Source organism: Bradysia coprophila, chromosome III (assembly GCF_014529535.1).
Source record: "Bradysia coprophila strain Holo2 chromosome III, BU_Bcop_v1, whole genome shotgun sequence".
Taxonomy (NCBI): domain Eukaryota; kingdom Metazoa; phylum Arthropoda; class Insecta; order Diptera; family Sciaridae; genus Bradysia; species Bradysia coprophila.
Genome location: NC_050736.1, coordinates 5388121 through 5407064, shown reverse-complemented (window position 1 = coordinate 5407064; position 18944 = coordinate 5388121). Strand labels below are relative to the sequence as shown.

Genomic DNA, 18944 nt, shown 5'->3' with positions numbered 1-18944 from the left:
TTTCTTTGGAATTGTTTCGAACGGTTATGCGGACAAAATGCTTTCACATTTCAGGCTTTAGTGACTCAGATCTTTCGCTACTAAGCTGGCTGCAGAGCATACCAGCAGAAACGTTTTCAGTGCCCTTCGAACAAAAAACACTCAATGTTGACGTGGAAAGATTGGAACGACCTTCCTTGGAAACGTCCTGGACGGAACACATGCTAATTACTCCAATTAAGGTAATAACGATTTTCTGTCGGTAGCTTGGTCGCTCATTATTTAATCATTCTTAATTTGTCTCACCGTTCTTTAGCCAAAAACATTTCCACATTCAGTAATGCCGTTCACCAGACCCAGAAGCGCTGCGGATATTATGACACGCTCTCTTTTACCTACACTCGATGGTCTTCCATATGGACTAAGTATGACAAGTGAGTTCATCCGTTGAGGTGGTCGTTGACTTTTTCATTGAAAAATTGCATGTTTTTTTTTAGATCAAAGTCAAACAAACGCTGATGGTAGCGCAATGTCCAGATCCAGTTTTGCCAGTTTTCATTTGACTGGCATTAAGCCAAGTTCCGGAAAATTAATGACTTCCAGTGTTGACCGGTTATTTGAGAATGATGGCGAGCCATTTATCAGTGGCAAATTTAATGACTTCAATCAGGTACGTGTGGTAATAAAAAAGCGAATATCAAAACAAAATCATTCAAAAACCGGCATCAATTCCATAGGGTCTCTCATCGATCCAAGAAATTGCATCGGTTCAATCGAAATCACCCGAACCCAATTTCCAACATCTCTATCCAAAACCATTATCATTAGCTGAACAAACCGGCCGTGAGAGTCCCAGCACTACACCATCAACTGCTAAAAGTTCAAGACGTGATTCGTTGAGCGAACGTGTTATTGTGCCTAGTCAAATTCAACAGATGATCCATCCGCCACATCCACCGATTACGAATTTGCCGGTTCGGAATGCAACTGTGCTGAGTGAAACAGATTCGGTGGCTCGAAACAGGTAAGTTGTTATTTGATTCTGATGGTAACAATTCTTAAACTGTGTTATGTGTTTCAATCAGCCCAACAATACCTGCTGCTGCTGCTGCTAATACAAACGGTGGAGAATTATTCGAAAAGTTCCAACGGCAGAAGCTCAATCGGGAAAATGGCAATGTTAATGGAAGCAGGTAATTGTTGATTGGAATATATTAACAGCATAGTCACCATAGTGTTGCATTGACTGTCCAATGCCTAAGTCATCTTAGGGGTCACGTAATTGTAACTTTTCAACTTTTCCTTCAACATCACTTCGTTGACTTTTTTCCAATCAACGCTGTTTGACCGTACGTTTTTGTGCTTCCTGTTATTTGACGAATCACTTTCGCTGTGATTCATTTGAGAGCGATAATTGGTGCTAAGATTAAGTGCTAAAAGTTGAGTTTCCGTTTTTTTGACTGAATGTTTTGACATGGTTCATGGCGATATTTTTAGCTGATGAAATCGTCCGTTTCGATAGTGGGAAACTCGATAAACTACAAATTTTTGCAATACGTTACGGAACGTACATCAATAATTTAGTTGATCAAGGCTGTAATTGTTCACAACGGATACGAGGCGTTATGTCACTATTTCGATGATTCGATCGCTTTTTCTTGTAAATTTTTTTTGTTTGCAATAAATCTTCCGCTTGGTGATCTATCACGTAATTGAAATGCATTAATGCAAATAAATCTAATTAAATCGCAATGTTAGATGTAGGATATTTTATATATGCGTATTATACCACCATTCATTAAATCATTTTAAACAACAAATACGTACCGCCGCTCTATTAATTTATGTGTGTTAATATCTCTATCTTGGAATTCAAAACAAATTATCGTTTGAGTTAACTAAATTGCACTGATGATAATTACATTTAGTTCTAGATAAACTACACACAGAGTTGCATAAGTGCATTGTTTTTTCGCTAGCGAATTTGTTGTGCTTATGCTAAGCTAAGTGTATTGGATCCGATTGCTGGCCGAGACAAAAAAGCATTTTTTCGATCAAATTGTACTGTTTGTTGTTTAAAAAAATAATAATTCCGTAACCGGGTTTTAGATAATTTTTCTTGAAAGAATTTGGAAAAATTTTGAAAATTCCCAATGTATTACAATAAACGGCTTCATCCTCGTCAACCTGGTGTGCACGGTGTCCATTACCGGGACTGTGCTATAGAACAGTACAATCGATTAGTTGAGTTTTTTGAGCAATCAGACTGTGAAAATGGCAGCACCATTGAGGGTTCTAAAGTGAATACGATTTTGTGCACATGTGAACCGCGTGATGGGTTAGTTGACTAAATAAGTAAATCGGTTCCCGAAGTCATTATTTTGTTGTGTAGTTTAAGGCTTCCGTTTAACATTTTACAAACGTATGGAGTAAGGAGTACCGCGATGTTACTTCTTCTGTTCAAAATACCGCTTCTAGGAACGTGCTAAATTTTAATGAAAAGGTCGTAGTTAGACCAGGGCCGGCCCTATTGATCTCTAGGTACTAACTCATGCATACAAAGTCATATTCTGAAATAAAAAGTGGCTCTTGGAAGAAAGTTATCAAGGAAAAGCACACTCTCAACTGTTATGAAAATATCGACTTTGAATTTTTCGAACTGTTTATAACAGTTGTGAGAGGGAGAGGGTTTTTCCTTGATAGCTTTCTTAACTTTCAAGAGCTGCCCCAACTTTTTATTTCGGAAAATGTCCTTTTAGGCATTAATACATCTTTGCACAAATCTACTCAGGGATCAATATCTTCTACGTGCTTCTGAGTAAGACAAGAAATCTTTTTTGAGAACGATAACGAAGATAAAAATAACATTTCTGGTCCGTGTTATACAATATAGTAAAACTAAAGTAGTAATAGTAGATTACTTACCAAGTAATTTGATATCTTGTATCGGGCTTCAGCCCGAAGTACTTTTACTAATCGTGATACGAGATATCAAATTATTTCCCGTGTGCAGTATGCTATTTTACACAACTAAGGAAGACAAGAAAATTGGTTTAGGCTTCAAACGCATATAAAATTCATTACAAAACTGGGGATAAACAAAATGAAAAGTCAGGTTTTCGTGTGATTGGCTTCGCCTCGGATCAACAAATTTCACACGAAACCTCGACTTTTTAACTTTTTGTCCCTTGTCATGAAAAATACTATTACTTTACGAGCGATGTAAAGGTTTTTCGCTATGGAGGGAATAAACGTCTTACCTCCCTAGTAAAGTAATAGTACATTTTCTACCTTGGTGTATATTTCGAGAATAACTTCGTATGTACAATTGTATATAACGAGCGCCAGCGAGTGTATATACAATTGTACATAAGAAGTGATTCGAGAAATATACACCAAGGTAGAACAATGTTTTATCTCCTGCAAGCTGATATTTCATACATTAGCGAAATAACCACAAAAATTTGGATTTAAAATTAATTAATTAAGCATGTTGTTTTAAAACGCATTCACAACAAAAAAAAAACATCATACAGAGAATCCTTTATTTACTTACTCACACACATATACTATCCACCTCAACATTTCGTTCAAATCACATCATTCCGACTACTCTGATTATTTGATCGATGTAGAAGTGACTAACGAACCACTACCGACACCAATTGCATCTCGTTATGTGATTTGTTGGCGTAGTGGTCAGCATGTTTGGTTGATATGCTGCTGGTCCCGTGTTCGCTTCCGCCGTTCGGCAATTTTTTTTTTCTCCAAATATGTAGATGGAAAGTAAATTTACCCTAGGTGGGTTATGTGTGAATTATCCAATCGTATAGGCTGTGGTTATGTATGTGTTTGTGTTTATATGCAGAAACGCGTAATGTATGAAATATCAGCTTGCAGGAGATAAAAGACTTTCCTTCAAACACATTACCTTAAACAATAGAAGTAACAGATTTAATGTTATTGTGACGATACACCAACAATTTATAAAATATTAAAAACCCTTAACTCCCACTCCCTGAAAACCTTTGTGATTCATTTACATATTTCAATCTATCATTTACATATTATTTTCCTCTTTTAAAATTTAGATCACATCAATCAAATGACAATGTCCAAACAGCCAACAACAAATCAAATTGTGATATCGAACCGTCAATATTAAAAACAGAATCTTCTCAATTGAATGGGCGTTCTAATGCAGATGAGGTGAGTTGCAGATTTGTATCTGAATAGCCGTGTTTTGGTTGCTTGATCAATTAATTTAATTCGCTTAAATTAATCAATTATATTTCCGATGTCGAAAGATTCGTACGAGTAATCTGAAATTTATTATTCACTTCGTCAACCGAAACATTAGCGCTATTAATATAGGCTTGCGTTATGGATTTTTTTTCTATTATTCATTTAATCATTTAATCATTTACATGAGATTTTGGTGTTAAACGGTGTTGGAACAATTTAACACCTACAGATTTTCACGTTCACTTTATTGTACTATACGGAAAACAATTAGAATTCTGTCGTGATGAATATGATGCGATATTAATATTGACATTCGTACGTATATTCCATGATCTTGAATTGTTCTTTATGAGGATTGGGGTAATATGAATGACATACTAATTTATGAACCAAGGGTCAGAAGGCCACTATAAATTTGGTTGACATTAATGTTTTAGCTAATTAGTTGAATGAGGAAACGATGTTGGGAACACATTTTTTTAATTGACTGAGAGGATTTCTTATAATCATTACAACTCCGACATTACTTCACTACAAAACGTACCGACAAGTTTGTCAAACCTAATTCATTCATTGTAAATTACCTCAAAACGATCAATGAAATATGTCCAACAAATATAACTTATCGTCACAATAATTTTCCATTGCTATTCATTCATCAATTTCTTCCACGTCAATTAGCATCTGTTACATCATTTTTCAGCTTAACTGCATCTCATAATCAAAATCAATAAACTTTTTTGACAAGTCCTATCAAGCAAGCTAATTTACTCAAAAAGTTGAACCGCCGTGCTGTATAATTAACACATCACACAAATCTCCTATAATTACCTTTGATCATAAAAACTAATCGTCTAACTATTATAGGTAACTTATGACTGTGTCCATATTTACTTAAAAAAACAAAAACAACAAATTCTAACACGTCATTGTGTAGTGTTGGTATTGGAAAAATGATCTCTCGTTTGTGATATCTAATGTCAAGTCAATTTTCTTGCAATTTTACGCTGTTTGAATTTTCCAAGTAAATTTACCTCATCAGCAGTACAATATACTCGTACGGTGATGTTTTCCATTTCTAAGTTAAACTGAGCTTTTAAGGATCACTTAAATGATTCGTTGTTGGTGTGAGTGGTTTTTAAGTAATTGAGAAAGTTTTGGGTTTGCTTAACAAAGACTTTCTCGAAATCATTCCACTCAAACTAAAGTTTTTTTTTTAAATGTCCTACCACCGTCTGAAATCGAGACGATTTTTTTTATTCTCAGAAATATCGTAGGCTGATACATCACACGCCAATGTATAAAAAACAACACCGAAAGTGAATAATATTTGAAGATGTTTTAAGCATATTAATTGTAACATAGACCATCGACTAAATATGGCCTTTAAAATGATTTTGCCTTAAACTCATAATCTCAAAGAGTATCGTCGATATACACTTTATATATCACCGACTTATCCAATTCCATAGCAGTTTTATGATCGAAAAAGCAAGAGAAAAAAAAATCGTATTCTCAACTTGGTCGTTTGATCGTGGTCGGGTTGTATGTGTTGGGAACGTTGTTATTTTTTAAACATTATTATGGATGCGTCATTAAATTGGTTAAATGAATTTGTAACTGCCATTTAGTAGATTCACGTTGATCGCAGCGGAAACAGAATCGTTTACGTTCGATGCGAGATTATTTAATTTGTGCTTGAAGGAGTGTTGTTTAATGGAAATAATAACAGGAGACATTAGTGTTACCGTCGTTGTTGATGTAATGACCGTGATTTCTAAGTGATTTACTGGATATAAATTGTTTAATATGAGGTGGATTTTCATTTTTATTTAATAAGAAAGTGTATGGCTTTGGCTTATAGAAATTTGGTTCCACTGCATTTTGTTTGCAAATAAAACGTCAAGCTTAAGAGCGAATACTTGAAAAATCCATCCTTAACCTAAATCAAAAGTCTTTCGAGTACTTATCATTTGCATAAAATATCGAGTAAATATAGAATTTATAAGAGAAATTAATGCAAATCAGGTGCAAGATTGGCACAGCACGCAACATGACATTCTGATTTGTTGGTCAATTAAGTTAAACGTCTACAGTCAATAATATTCCTGCTATTTCCATTACATTCCACAAAAGAATAGCGTTTCAGTTTCTTGATAAACGTTTCTAACTCAACTTCTGACATCAACTTGTGATCATCATGTAGAGCAAAAAATTGTCTTGCCTTTTTGACTTGACTCATAATAATTTTGTGTCACGATCCAAGATTGGCGCTCTTTGTTCTGTACACGTAACGTTTTCGTCTTAGAGGTGGGATCTAGTTTTGATTTAAAAGCACCAGCTCCATGCAAGGCCTCAGACAATACCAAAGAAACGTCGCCATCAAAATTCGTCAAACATTTCTGAATTCTCAATTTCCTTTTGCCAAAACTAACGGACGATTGTACTTCAATCAACATTTTGTTGCGAACAATTTTATTAAATTTATATGTTTTTGAATAGCTTTTTTTAATGGTAGAAGTTCAATGATTTTATTAAATCACTATTCAAACCCACCTACTTTCGTAACGTTAAATTTATTGTTCGAATTGCTCAATTTTGATACAGATTTTTCGGGACAAAAAATGGTCCACTAAAAGCGTAATTTGCTATTAATTTTCGAACTTTAATGCTTTCTTTATACGCCTACGCGTTAGGTAATTCGAATCCGTTAATACATTCGCATATTTATTGATGACTTGGCCTGTGATGCGGTGACAGTCTTTTTAACATTTCTTATACATTTCTGTTTCAAGCCTGGTTTCAAGTGGTGTTGTAGAAATGCTATGAAATCATCGTCGAATCTTCGTAATTTTTATATTCGATAAATTACACATTTCATACTCGAAATATTATAAATTTGCAAACAAAATGGCTTGGACAGAGAAAAAAACCTCATCCAAGTTTCTATTACGTTTTACAATAATTTTTAAAGCCCACACTTTACATTAAAATAAAAAACCAATATTCAAATCGACCATGTGTTTAAAAAGCAATCAAGCTCCAAACCAATCATAAGCAAAAGTATTTTGTTTAATTAGTGTGTTGATGAGTGATAAAGTGTCTTGGTGTATTATAGATGTGAATATTCAATTTGAAAAAAAAGCCAAAACCCACCTACAACGATAAATAAAATTACAGAGTCGACACAGTGCCATATATATCTGCAAAAAAAATATCACCTGATTCACCTTGATATGTTGTAATAATTTTTTCGATAAAATTGTCAATTTTACACATTACCCGAAAAGACTAAAAACGAAAAACAAACTAAAATGGAGAAAAAATCACATCATCAACTAAAACAGATCGAGTCACTGTTTTCGCCATCGTTTAACAGTAAACACGAAGTGTCGTTCGTTGATGTGTCTGATCGTGATAATTGTAATGTTCATGGTGGCAGGGGAACCAGTCCTTTTGCCACATCAGCATCAAAACGTGGATCAACAGCATCACTATATAACGGATATCGTAAAGAATCGACGCCATCAGCTGATTATGTAAATGGAGTTCAATACAGAAACAAACGAGAGTCTGTCGACCGTAGTTTGGGGAGTAATGGTAGTGCTGTAGAGCGAAGAAAGTCCTTTGCTGATAGTCGTAATGTTCAAGCAGCAAATGCAAGGTAATTATAATGGAAACGTTCTCTGTTTCACAAACGTAATCCTTGGACTGGAAATTCGCCCACAGTATTCATTTCCAATCTTTCTTTTATAATCTTTTAATCGACAAGGTGATGCTAGTCTTTCTTGATCTTAGTCCTCATTGAAAAAAGATTGAACCTGAGACAACTATGTCCTTGTTTTGAACAATTCATTTTCCTAGCAAAAACTCACAATTAATTTAAATCTTCAAAAGGAAACGGAATTCTTGGACCACTTCAATGTTCAAAGGTTTAGAACATCCATCAGCTTTTCCCTCCATGCTAAGATCTACCACACCATCTCAATCACAAATTGACTTAAGAAACAGTGCTGGAACACCAACAAATAAACCAGAACAATATACAGCCCATACAATACCCCGACGAAACAGTGCGGCATCAAATTTAAATCGTCGCGACAGTTCAGTGTCAATCGATCGTAAATACAGTAATGCTTCATTAGATCGTAAATACAGCAACGCTTCATTAGATCGACGAAGTAGTTTTGGCACCACATTAAGTCGAGGTGAGATGAGAAATCCGAGTAACGGGAGCAGCATTTTCCTACGAGCAGACAGTTCGGGTACGACAAATCTGATTCGTCGTGACAGTTTCGGCTCGCAGGGTATACGAAAAGATTCGTTCTCAACGGCTCGAACCACAAGTCCATTCCCCAGAGATTATGTTAGTAAATCTCAGGAAAGCACCTCTGGAACGAACATACCACGACACGAACCCAATTCGATACTGAGAAAGAATTCTTCAAAAGAGGACGAATCGAATCGACTTTTTAATAAAGACAACGTTGCACACAAATTAACGGCAGCGAACCTAACGAAACACGTTACCATACTTGAGAATAATGGAAACGATACTCATGGTAATGGAACAGATGTTACTGACGGTGACGGAGATAATACATCAAGTTACAGCGGACGGGATCGACGAGATTCGAGCGGATCACTGGGAAGTTATTTAGTGTCTCGACGAATTTCTATCGATTCTTTGGATCCGAGACGTAATAACAATAATCGACGTGCATCATACGCTTCGGTCGAACTGGATGGATCACACGGAGACTGGAGAAAGGTATGAATTTCGTAGAACTATTATCGATCTGAATTAATCGTTGAAGAATAAATATTGTTTGTTGTTATCTTCTCTTCACCTTTTAATCTTATTGTCTGACTAATCAACTTCGTTCTATCTTAACAAGTTAGAAAAATGTGTACCCAATTTGTGAAGGCGTGTCGTAATAGACTTCCATTGACTGTGTTCATCAATACATTTTCGCATCGTTAACATTTCAACAAATCTCTTAATTCATTTGATTCATAATAAAATTTGATAGATCGACATAATTCAACTGTTAACCATTATTTACGATCGCGGTTCAGTTTGATTGATTATTTCAAATAACTCTTAGCAGAATTAACAATCGTTTAACTAGAATTAAAATTACATGTGTATCAGCGTATACATCGTGTAAGCTGTGACTGTAGGCATCCAAGATATAATTCTGTGCGTATATCATATTGTTCAATTAAGCTCAATGTCTTTACCGTATATGCATATTGAATTTATCGAACACCAAGTTTTACTTCATTCCAGTTATATAAACACATTGTTCGTAGAGGTCAACCTCAACATGGTATATTGAAAATATTCTCGACGTCGTCATTTAAAAGTAAACTCAAAATGTATTAAAGACAAAAAAAAATCGAGAATGTTGAAAAGACGTTATATTATTATGATTCGTTTACTCATAAATGGAAATGTTGACTTAAGAAATTTTCAGTTTCAAAGTCACGGAGTACAAACGAAGTAAACAAAGTTTATTTGTGGGATGGTGATGAGATTGTTTAGTCATATCAATTTCACATTCGTATATGATATTTGCAATAGAGACCGCAACTAGCTGTACCATCCTTTCCACAGTTCTAAGTAAAATGTTTGCAGTTTCATTTGTTTTCGACGAATAAAAGGTTATTGACCGCAAGAGTCTTAATTTCCTAGAATACACACGCTCTACATTTTTATGTCAAATATCTGAGACAAAAACTGTTTGCAAATTAATTAGAAATCGATTATCAGCTTTGAAATCGAAGCTAACCAACGAAATCCAAACAATAAATCAACAACAAAAAAACGTCTCGAATGTACAATGTTTTCAACGATTTTTTTTTAAATATTTTATTTCGGTAAACCAAGTATGGTGGGTGGATTTAGTACTATATCGCAAATAATATTTTTCTTTTTATTCATAACTCCACTTGTTTGATTAAATAATCGATCCATACGACTGATCTGTGGTAATTTATGCGTCAAAACGTGTTATTCCATTTCATTTGAATTCTTACATCTTGACGAAAATATTTTTATTTATATCGAAAATATTTTATGAATTCTTTTATTATGAATGTAAATGGAGATGCTTAAAATGTGGAGTAAATGTTGTATTAGGTTGGGAATGTGTTTACGAATTCAACATTAATTTGAAGATTAACTTTATGGATTACTATAAAACTATGGACGACAAATAAAGATTTTAGCATCAGACTCTTGTTGTTAACGACTTTTAGACGAGTTTTAATTAAAAAGTTTTTTCGGAAGAAAACTCGAAGGATTCATAGAATATGAGTGGGATGACTTTACCCTTAATTGGAAATAGAACCTTGTTTGATTCGATACATTGCGAATGGATATATCTGATGGTGCATTGTAACCTTTTATATACAGTAGGGGTGGTCGATATTCTATGATCGGAATTCTGTGATTTTCCTTATTGGAAAATATGCCATGTTGTTAGGCTTTGTACCTCCCACACATCTTAAAATCTTCTGAAACTCCTAAAATTTCAAAAATCTTCCTGAATCTCCTAAAACTTCTAAAATGAGACTTCGAAAATCTCAATACCCTTCTATAAATCAGGATTAAGATCAATCCAATCATCAATGGATGAGTAAAATAACATACAAATTCGGTCTGCGCCGCTTTTCACTTTTTAAATTGTTTTCGGAAATTCAGTAAAATGTTAGTGTTGGTTCATACTGGATTCAGATACTACCAATCCACATGATTTTTGTGACATAATTTTCTTAGAAAAACAATTTGAAAGAGTCTCACTCATTTTTAAATTAACAGTCCGTTTTATTTAGTTCTAAACATCGGTCAGTACAGTGATTCGATCAAATTGTTAAAGATTGTGGAAAGCTTTCCTGTCGTGAATTCCATTTGGAATTACCTTTTAAATTAGCTACCCCAATCACATACTTTTAGTCACAGTTTATCAAAGTTTTAATTTTTGAATGATGAGACAAACAGCATTAACGTTGGCTCTCCATCTCAAAACCGGACTATCCAACTTTCTCTATTTTTTCCTGTGTCCTGTGTCCAAAATTGAGAGCTTTTTGGTAACTTTGGGTGAGACTAAGATTTTTCTTGATAGATCCATTTCCGATAAAATTGGACACCCCTCAATACCTAGTCTAAGAGAATGATACAACGTGAGTTTAATTTTGCTACATGCTAGAACGAACAATACTTTGCACGTAGGAAATCAAAGGATGTTACAAGTAATAGAGACTTCTTATCAGCATTTCTACAATCATGAATTTATCACGAAAGCTCCTAAAAATCTCCTAAAACGTAAGACTAAAATAGAAGGCTTTTTAAAGCGTTCAATAAAAGTACCTTTCAAATGAGTTACCAAGAAAAGTTTCCAAATAATTTGGCCTAAAATGTCCGACTTTTCATATTGAAAATTCTGGAAAATCGAACCTTGGCGAAACTTGATGATACACTTTTTCAACTTTTTTCTTCCTTTTTAGACCCGTACGAAGTACTGGGGTCTTATAGGTTTACGCATACGTTTGTAACACGTCGAATTGGACTCCCTGAGTAAGGGGAAACCTATTGTGGTTGTCTAGAGATGCCAAATCCGCGAAAAAAAAGTCCGTCTGTCTGTCCGTCTGTCCGTCCGTCTGTCTGTCTGCACGATAACTTGAGTAAAACGCGTCCGATTTTGAAAATTCTTTTGTTTCCCGATTGGTAATGTCAAAAGACAGGCTAAGTTCGAAGATGAGTGATTTTGGATCGACCCCTCCCGAGCTGTGGCCCAATAAGTGCTTTACGGTTTTTCGAAGATATCTCCGGACATTTAAACGTTAAACTTGTAAGTGATACGTCAAATAAAAGGTATTTACAATACCGATCGACAAAAAAAAAGTTTATGGAAATCGGATGACCGACTCATGAGTTAGACCCCTTGGTGTGGAACAGGCACAGGGCGGCAAGCAGTTTTTGCTTGTAGGTCGGCCACATTTGAACATATTTCGTCTGTTTTAGCTTTATTAGATAGGTATTGACCGTACCAATCAGGGGAAATTTTTTTTTGAAATTATGTTCTCCGGAGCGTGAGCTAGGTCTCTTGGAGTGAGCTCTTATCTGGCTACTCGGAAGTACAGTGAACGTGGTGTATTTTGACAATATCTCGAGTAAATTTTGACCGAATTTCATGAATTTTTGTTTGTTTGAAAGGTATTAACGAATGTAAAGCGTCGGTACTATTTCCGGTCTCCTAACAAAATGGCTGCCGGCGGCCATATTGGATTTTATTAAAAGTGATATATCTTGGGAAAAATGGTACTTAGAGAGTTTCTGTTAACATGGAAATAATTTGTTATGTGTGTGGGGTGCTTCAGGCATTCCATATATGGACATCTATATATACCTATATACAGCTATATTGAGCTATATACAGGCATATAGAGCTATATAATAGCATATTCATCTGTGAAATGGTAATTTATAGGAAAATTTAGGTAAATATAGCGGTATATAGCTGTTTAAATAGGAATTTATGAAATTTGTCTTCGTACGGGGCTGTCTATATTGCCTCCGGCAATTTAGTTGTATATGATAACAAGGCAAAGAGTGGATAATGTAAGTGATTTTAAAGGGAGAATAGTTTTTCAGCAGAGAAGAAAATGAAGTAAGAGAAATGAAGAGTTTCACATTAAAGGCTTTTGATACGAATAGGTGTTTCGTACGGGTCGGCGTTAGCTATGTTTTATATGTTGAATGGTAAAATATGGTCTAAGAACTGTAAAAAATCGGCTACTCAAAAATTTTCAAAGTTTAATTTTTCGCCACCTGAAGATGATCATGAAAAAATAATTGAGTCGCTTTTTAGTAACTTTGGATGAGTACAATCTTTTCTGGATTGTCCATTTCCGATCACAGAAAATCGACCACCCCTACTATACAGTAATTGATTTTTGTCATAAATATTGAATAAGTATTGGTACAATAAAAGTACAATAAACTACAAGAAAACTGTTCCTCAAAACTCTTTCTCATAACAAACAGTGCGGTATATACAACCTCACTGAAATAATAAATAGACTTGTCTGGGAAGACGGATTTATGGAAGCTAATAGTCATGTTTTTTTTTCTAATTCACTGATTTCAATTATTCTATCGTGTTGAACATTAATACCACAATATCAATTGATGTAAAATAAACTCGATTTACATTTCTGCTAAATAAATTGAATTGAAAATGAAATGTGAGTCTCCTAATTAATCACCTGTAAAACCACCAATTCATTAATTTATTTCCATATTACACCGCTTGTGTTTTTGGATCACTTTTTTGTCTGTTGTTTTCATTACATTCGATGTATATTTCATGTGCGAAAGAAGAAAATAAACAGCAAAGCATTGCAGACATGAAATAATTAACCAAAAAGAAAGTAAAGTTCAGTTGTTTTGTTTTGTAACTTTTTAATCATTTACGTCGATACACTGAGTGTACATGTAGCATTACGTTTCCTAAGATCAATTTTATTTCAAGCTTTTTAAATTAAATTAAGTCGGAACTGTGTGATGCTATTAAAAATGAAAACTTTCTTTGCGATGTCAATGGTCACATCTGAAAGCCACGGTTCAGTTTATGTTTTCTTGCTTAATTGACTTTAAAAGGTCCTTTTAACAAACGATATTCTCTTAAAGTAAAAGTTTTATGTCGAGATAGGGCATGACCACACAAGCACTACAAAATTTGCCAGGCTAACCATTGGCTCATAACCAACCACAATGTCTTTCAGAACAGTCGAGGCATGATAAGTGCTTTTTTTCTGTTCAAACAAAGTTACGCAAAACTATTTCCTTTGTTTGATTTATCGAGCATCCATTGTTGTATAATAGTTAGGATGTCCTATGCTTAACACACTCTATATCTGTCTGTATATAACGTATTTGATCTGAATTAGTGACTAAAACAACCTATGAATCATTTCTTGGCAAATATAATCTCAGAAAAAAAATCATTAAATTTTTTACCTTTTGTTATGGTTGGTCTAATTCAAACGTAGTTATCTACAGTTATGAAATTTCCGCATTTGTATTCCACTTCATTTTCGTATTGCTAACACCAGATCAATATGGACTTGTCCGATGAACATGTGGTTTTATAGTTATAGCTTTACTTTAATTTGATGTATTGTACGAATACCCCGTGTATGGTACGAGCATATCTATTATTCACAGAACATATAATTCGATTGTTTAATTATTTATAATATGAAAATAATTTTGATTTGGATTGATGGTATATTAAATTGATTGATCTTAATTAGTTGATGGTTTACATTTCTTTTTCCAGTTCTCATCTATTTGTAAAATTGTTATTTTTCTCTCTCTTTTATACTACGCTACAGTTCGGTGCATTTTCTTTCAATTATAAATTTGAAGAATAATAATTGCACTTGGATTCGAATTACTTGAAATATTTTTATCTAATCAATGTCACATTACCAATTGGTTGGTTGGAAATAAATGAAGAGAAAATTTTTGTGTGTAGATAGACAAACATTGAATTGAGATAAAGAAAATTTCACTTTTCAAAAGTTTCACTTTTGAACGTCATTCAAAATGCGATTTAATTTTATCATTCGTGCCGTGATGCAACTGTAGAATATAAAGTTTATTTTGTGTGTGCAAATTGTTTGCCAACGAGAATATCGTCATGAATTCACATAATAAAAAAACGTGCCTTATCCACTCATCGAAAATTGAAATTCCATTAAACGGAACCTCCTTGATGGATGTTCATTTTTCGTGTTTTTCTGTAAAGTTCAAACATAATTTTCTTTTATGATTGGATGACATTTATTTATGGTTTGGAACATTGTCGGATTGGATTTACAAAATCAATTTGCGTGTTACGATTGCGAGTTTGAAATATTAATTGAATCAATTTCATATTATACTGTATGGTATGGTAGGTGTCGTGCATACGAGAAATGAATTTGTTGAGTTTTAAAATCTCAAGTCACGCGTTAAATTAATTTTAATTATACCTTTCGTTTTCGTATTTTTTTCTTCAATAACTACGTCAGACAATGTAATGATGAGAATTATTTTTGTAATTTGCTTCACAAAGACGATTCTTGATTTACATTACACCTCCAATTTCCAATCAACTGAATGGTCGTTCAAGTCGTCTTAATTAAGTTCTGGATACCGAATTCAAGGATTCAGGTTGAATCTGATTGTGCCTGAATCCGCTATCTCTTCAGGCTGCTAAATTGGATCGGGTTTCGGGCTCAACTTAGGTTCAAGTTAATCTGAAATTTATATAGCCAACCTGTCAGTTCAGCCTGAACTGGATCAGAACCCAAGGCTTAAATGATAAACGTCTGGTTCAGGTTCAACTTGACCTGACTTAAATAACGTTTTTAGACCTCGAGCTATCGCCAGATCAAAACCAATCTGTTTCGAGCATTACTGAATACATGAAGTTTTCTGAGCTGAAGCAATCGCCAGACCTGTTTCGAGTATTACTGAATATCTGATAGTTGTATAAGTTAAAATTAGTCAACTGTATTAAATGGCCGAAATTTAAAGTAGTTTTTTTTGTCTCACCACAGAATTTTTTGGGATAATTTCATAGTCGTAACAACTACATCTGATTTTGTTGTTTGAATTCAGTTGCTTCCTAATTAAATCGTTTCAGTGAAGGTAGTCAAATGTAGGTAAAAAAATCTCTTCAAATTGTAAGTTCTAGTAAAGCCAGTAACGTGTCCTTTACATTACAGTTACTTTTAGAACTCCAGCTTGCAATGCAAACGATAATCTGTTTCTACCAGTCTAAGCCAATTAGACATTTATTTCAGTCGAAAGATATCAAAAATGTGCAAGCAAAGTGTTGAACAATCAAAGTAGCACGATCAATTGAATAATAACTTAGTAGTACATTCAGTGGAACATTCAGAAAAATCTAAATTTACATTCAATAATAAACGGTCCTTTCTCAACTCAACATCAAATTAGTTTCCAACCTCCAACAGGTTATGGGACCCAGTAGCGTTTATTAAATAGCTATTGTTGACAAGGCATTGAAGGCATACAAGGCATAGCAAGACATTGTGGCATAGCAAGACATTGTGGCATAGCAGGACGTAGCGGCATAGAAAGACATGGCATTGTAGCGTAGTCCTGCACAGCAGCATAGTCCGGCATAGAAACGTAGTCTGGCATAGCAGCGTAGTCGAGCATGGCAACATAGCAAGGTATTGTATTGATTATGGCGAATGAAAAGGGACGAAAGAGCTGGATTAGGATTAATCCTTCTAAGTTCAAGGAGGAGTATGCAGCATCGATCGTGTACGTTTGCGGAGGAGTGTTGAAGATTCAAAGTAGCACGATCAATTGAATAATAACTTAGTAGTACATTCAGTGGAACATTCAGAAAATTCTAAATTTACATTCAATAATAGACGGTCCTTTCTCAACTCAACATCAAATTAGTTTCCAACCTCCAACACAAAGAAGTACTCACTTCCACTTCCACTATATCACAGATTTTACTTGATTTAATTGCGAGAAGCGAGCACTGTTGAGCGATTCGGAATTAGTGATCAAACACTGAATTCGCCTTGGGTGGACTAACAAACCTTACAACACATCGGTTAATTGCATGTGTGAGGCAACAAAGTTAGCAATAAGAAGTCATTACAAATCTTTGATTATTTTCACTTATTTTATCTGTTTCTTTCGCTATACCGTACAACCAGCAATTTTACTTTTCATTTTCGCTCTAATTTATACTCGCATTTCCACATCTCCGAAGCACATTATTTATCAACAATGAGGTAAAGTGTTAATCTCAACAATATATAAATGAATATTTCTTCATCAACATATTATACATGCCATACCACGGTAGCTCTTCCACTATCACCTCTATGCCGTATATGCATAAAATATCCAATTTCTTTTGACTCTCTCGACCATAAGAATGGTGTATCTAAACATACCATCGTCGGTTCAGTTCAGTGAACGTTGTCTCAGATGTCGGACGTGTATAGTTTTTAATGCTATTTTTTTATTTGATCGCATAAACCGTGCATATTGACCAAACAATATTTTTTTATTGAGATTAAGAATACGGTCGCCATAAAAACACACTGGTTTCGTTGAATGGTCATCGTTGCATATCGCTTTTGCATTGAACCGAATCTATTGGTGTGATTAGTGGCCATTTGTGGTTCAATAAATAGAACATCTTGTGCACGGAAAACGTTTATTGAAAATCAACGCTGAAATTGTTTTTGTCTGATTTTTTTTATATTGTGGCCAAGCATGTACTCATGCCGTACGCAGTTGTATTCCATTTCGACTTTTTTTTTTAACGAACCGAACAACAAAAATAATAAATGAAAATTAGAACTCGGAATTTGAAAATACGGTTATATTAATAACAGATTCAGTTGTTGTGAATTGCTAGAAACCAAAAATGTGAAATTGTTTTCACTTAAAATAATTTTTTGTTCATAAAAATTATGTGTTACAATGATGTTAGGTGATGGCATCTAAAATTTGCTAAAAAAAAAAATTGAGAAAAAAGCTACAGTGAAAAGACTTTCTTAAAAATTGAATTTTTTCTCGATATTGTGTTACCTTTGTTTCATTTCGTACAATTTTTTAATTGTTTTTCATTAAAAAACCAAATAAAAAAATGTTTAAAGTGTAGTATACAAACAACAGCTTGTTTTGCATTGATCGACATTAAGTAAAAGTAAATTCACACGTGTAAATTTACTCAGCAATAGAAGAATAACGAAGAAGAAAAAAACAATTTCATTTTCTTCATTAAAATTTACATAAATTATGCAATTTCCACATTGTTAAGTGGAACCATTGTAAAAATCTAAAACAAAACAAGAAAAAAAAAATTGTAATTATTACCACACCACCTACGAGAACCATTCATTAACGAAGAAAATTAACAATGGTTAGTGGTTCCGATGTGCCAAAATATAAAAGTAAAAAAACCGGCTACTTCCAACCGACAAACAATGGCAATTTCAAACGATTCTCCAGCGGCAATGAACCGATGCGACCGTGGCCGCCAATGTACCATGACCGTGATACACGTATGGCCGATAGCAAAATGTATATGGTCGATCACAAAAATATGAAAAACAATTACAAAAACTCGATGTATGATTCGAGTGAATACAATTATTATCAAAATAATCGAAAATTGATTAATGGAGCGGCACATGGACCGGATATGATGAATGGCATGAATGGGAAAAGTACAAAGAATGGCCACAGTCAACATAACTTTGGAATAAAAAATCCTGTAACGCCGATTTTCAACGGAAGAGATGATAATTTGTTGATGATTGCGAATCGGGACAAGTATCAGTTAAGGAAATTGAGGTTCGACCGACTAAAAGATAATTTTTTTTTCCTTTTCGGCTGATATTTATCTGTTTTCAACACAATGCGCTGTTGGACTCAATCTTATTGTGTCAACTGCAGCGAATATCTTGAGGCTCACTGCTCCACGTTTCTGAGAACTTTGTGTTTTCGGTTTGTAAAAAACCGACACATTTTTAGGTCGTTCTACGATTATATAAAACAATAACGGATTTTTCGAATTAGAGAGATCATTATTTCAGCTCAACATTCAATCTTTTGAAAAATGCAGACGTATACGTATATCGATCATCAAATCTGTTAC

General features: G+C 34.2%; 1 protein-coding gene across 7 annotated transcripts in view; it reads left to right on the top strand.

Moving 5' to 3' along the window:
- LOC119079912 (WD repeat-containing protein 47) overlaps positions 1–18944 on the top strand; it is a 30462-nt gene that overhangs the window by 5415 nt on the left and 6103 nt on the right. Inside the window, exons 5-10 of one of the 7 annotated variants that reach the window (XM_037188006.1) lie at positions 55–221; positions 296–413; positions 477–649; positions 717–1003; positions 1065–1172; positions 4071–4188. In XM_037188006.1, coding sequence (XP_037043901.1) covers positions 55–221; positions 296–413; positions 477–649; positions 717–1003; positions 1065–1172; positions 4071–4188 — 971 coding nt within the window. Of the gene's footprint in view, positions 1–54; positions 222–295; positions 414–476; positions 650–716; positions 1004–1064; positions 1173–1906; positions 2318–4070; positions 4189–5843; positions 6006–7198; positions 7889–8121; positions 8996–17247; positions 18641–18944 lie in introns of those variants that run through there. The other 6 variants (XM_037188038.1, XM_037188030.1, XM_037188023.1 and 3 more) reach the window with 6 other exon arrangements.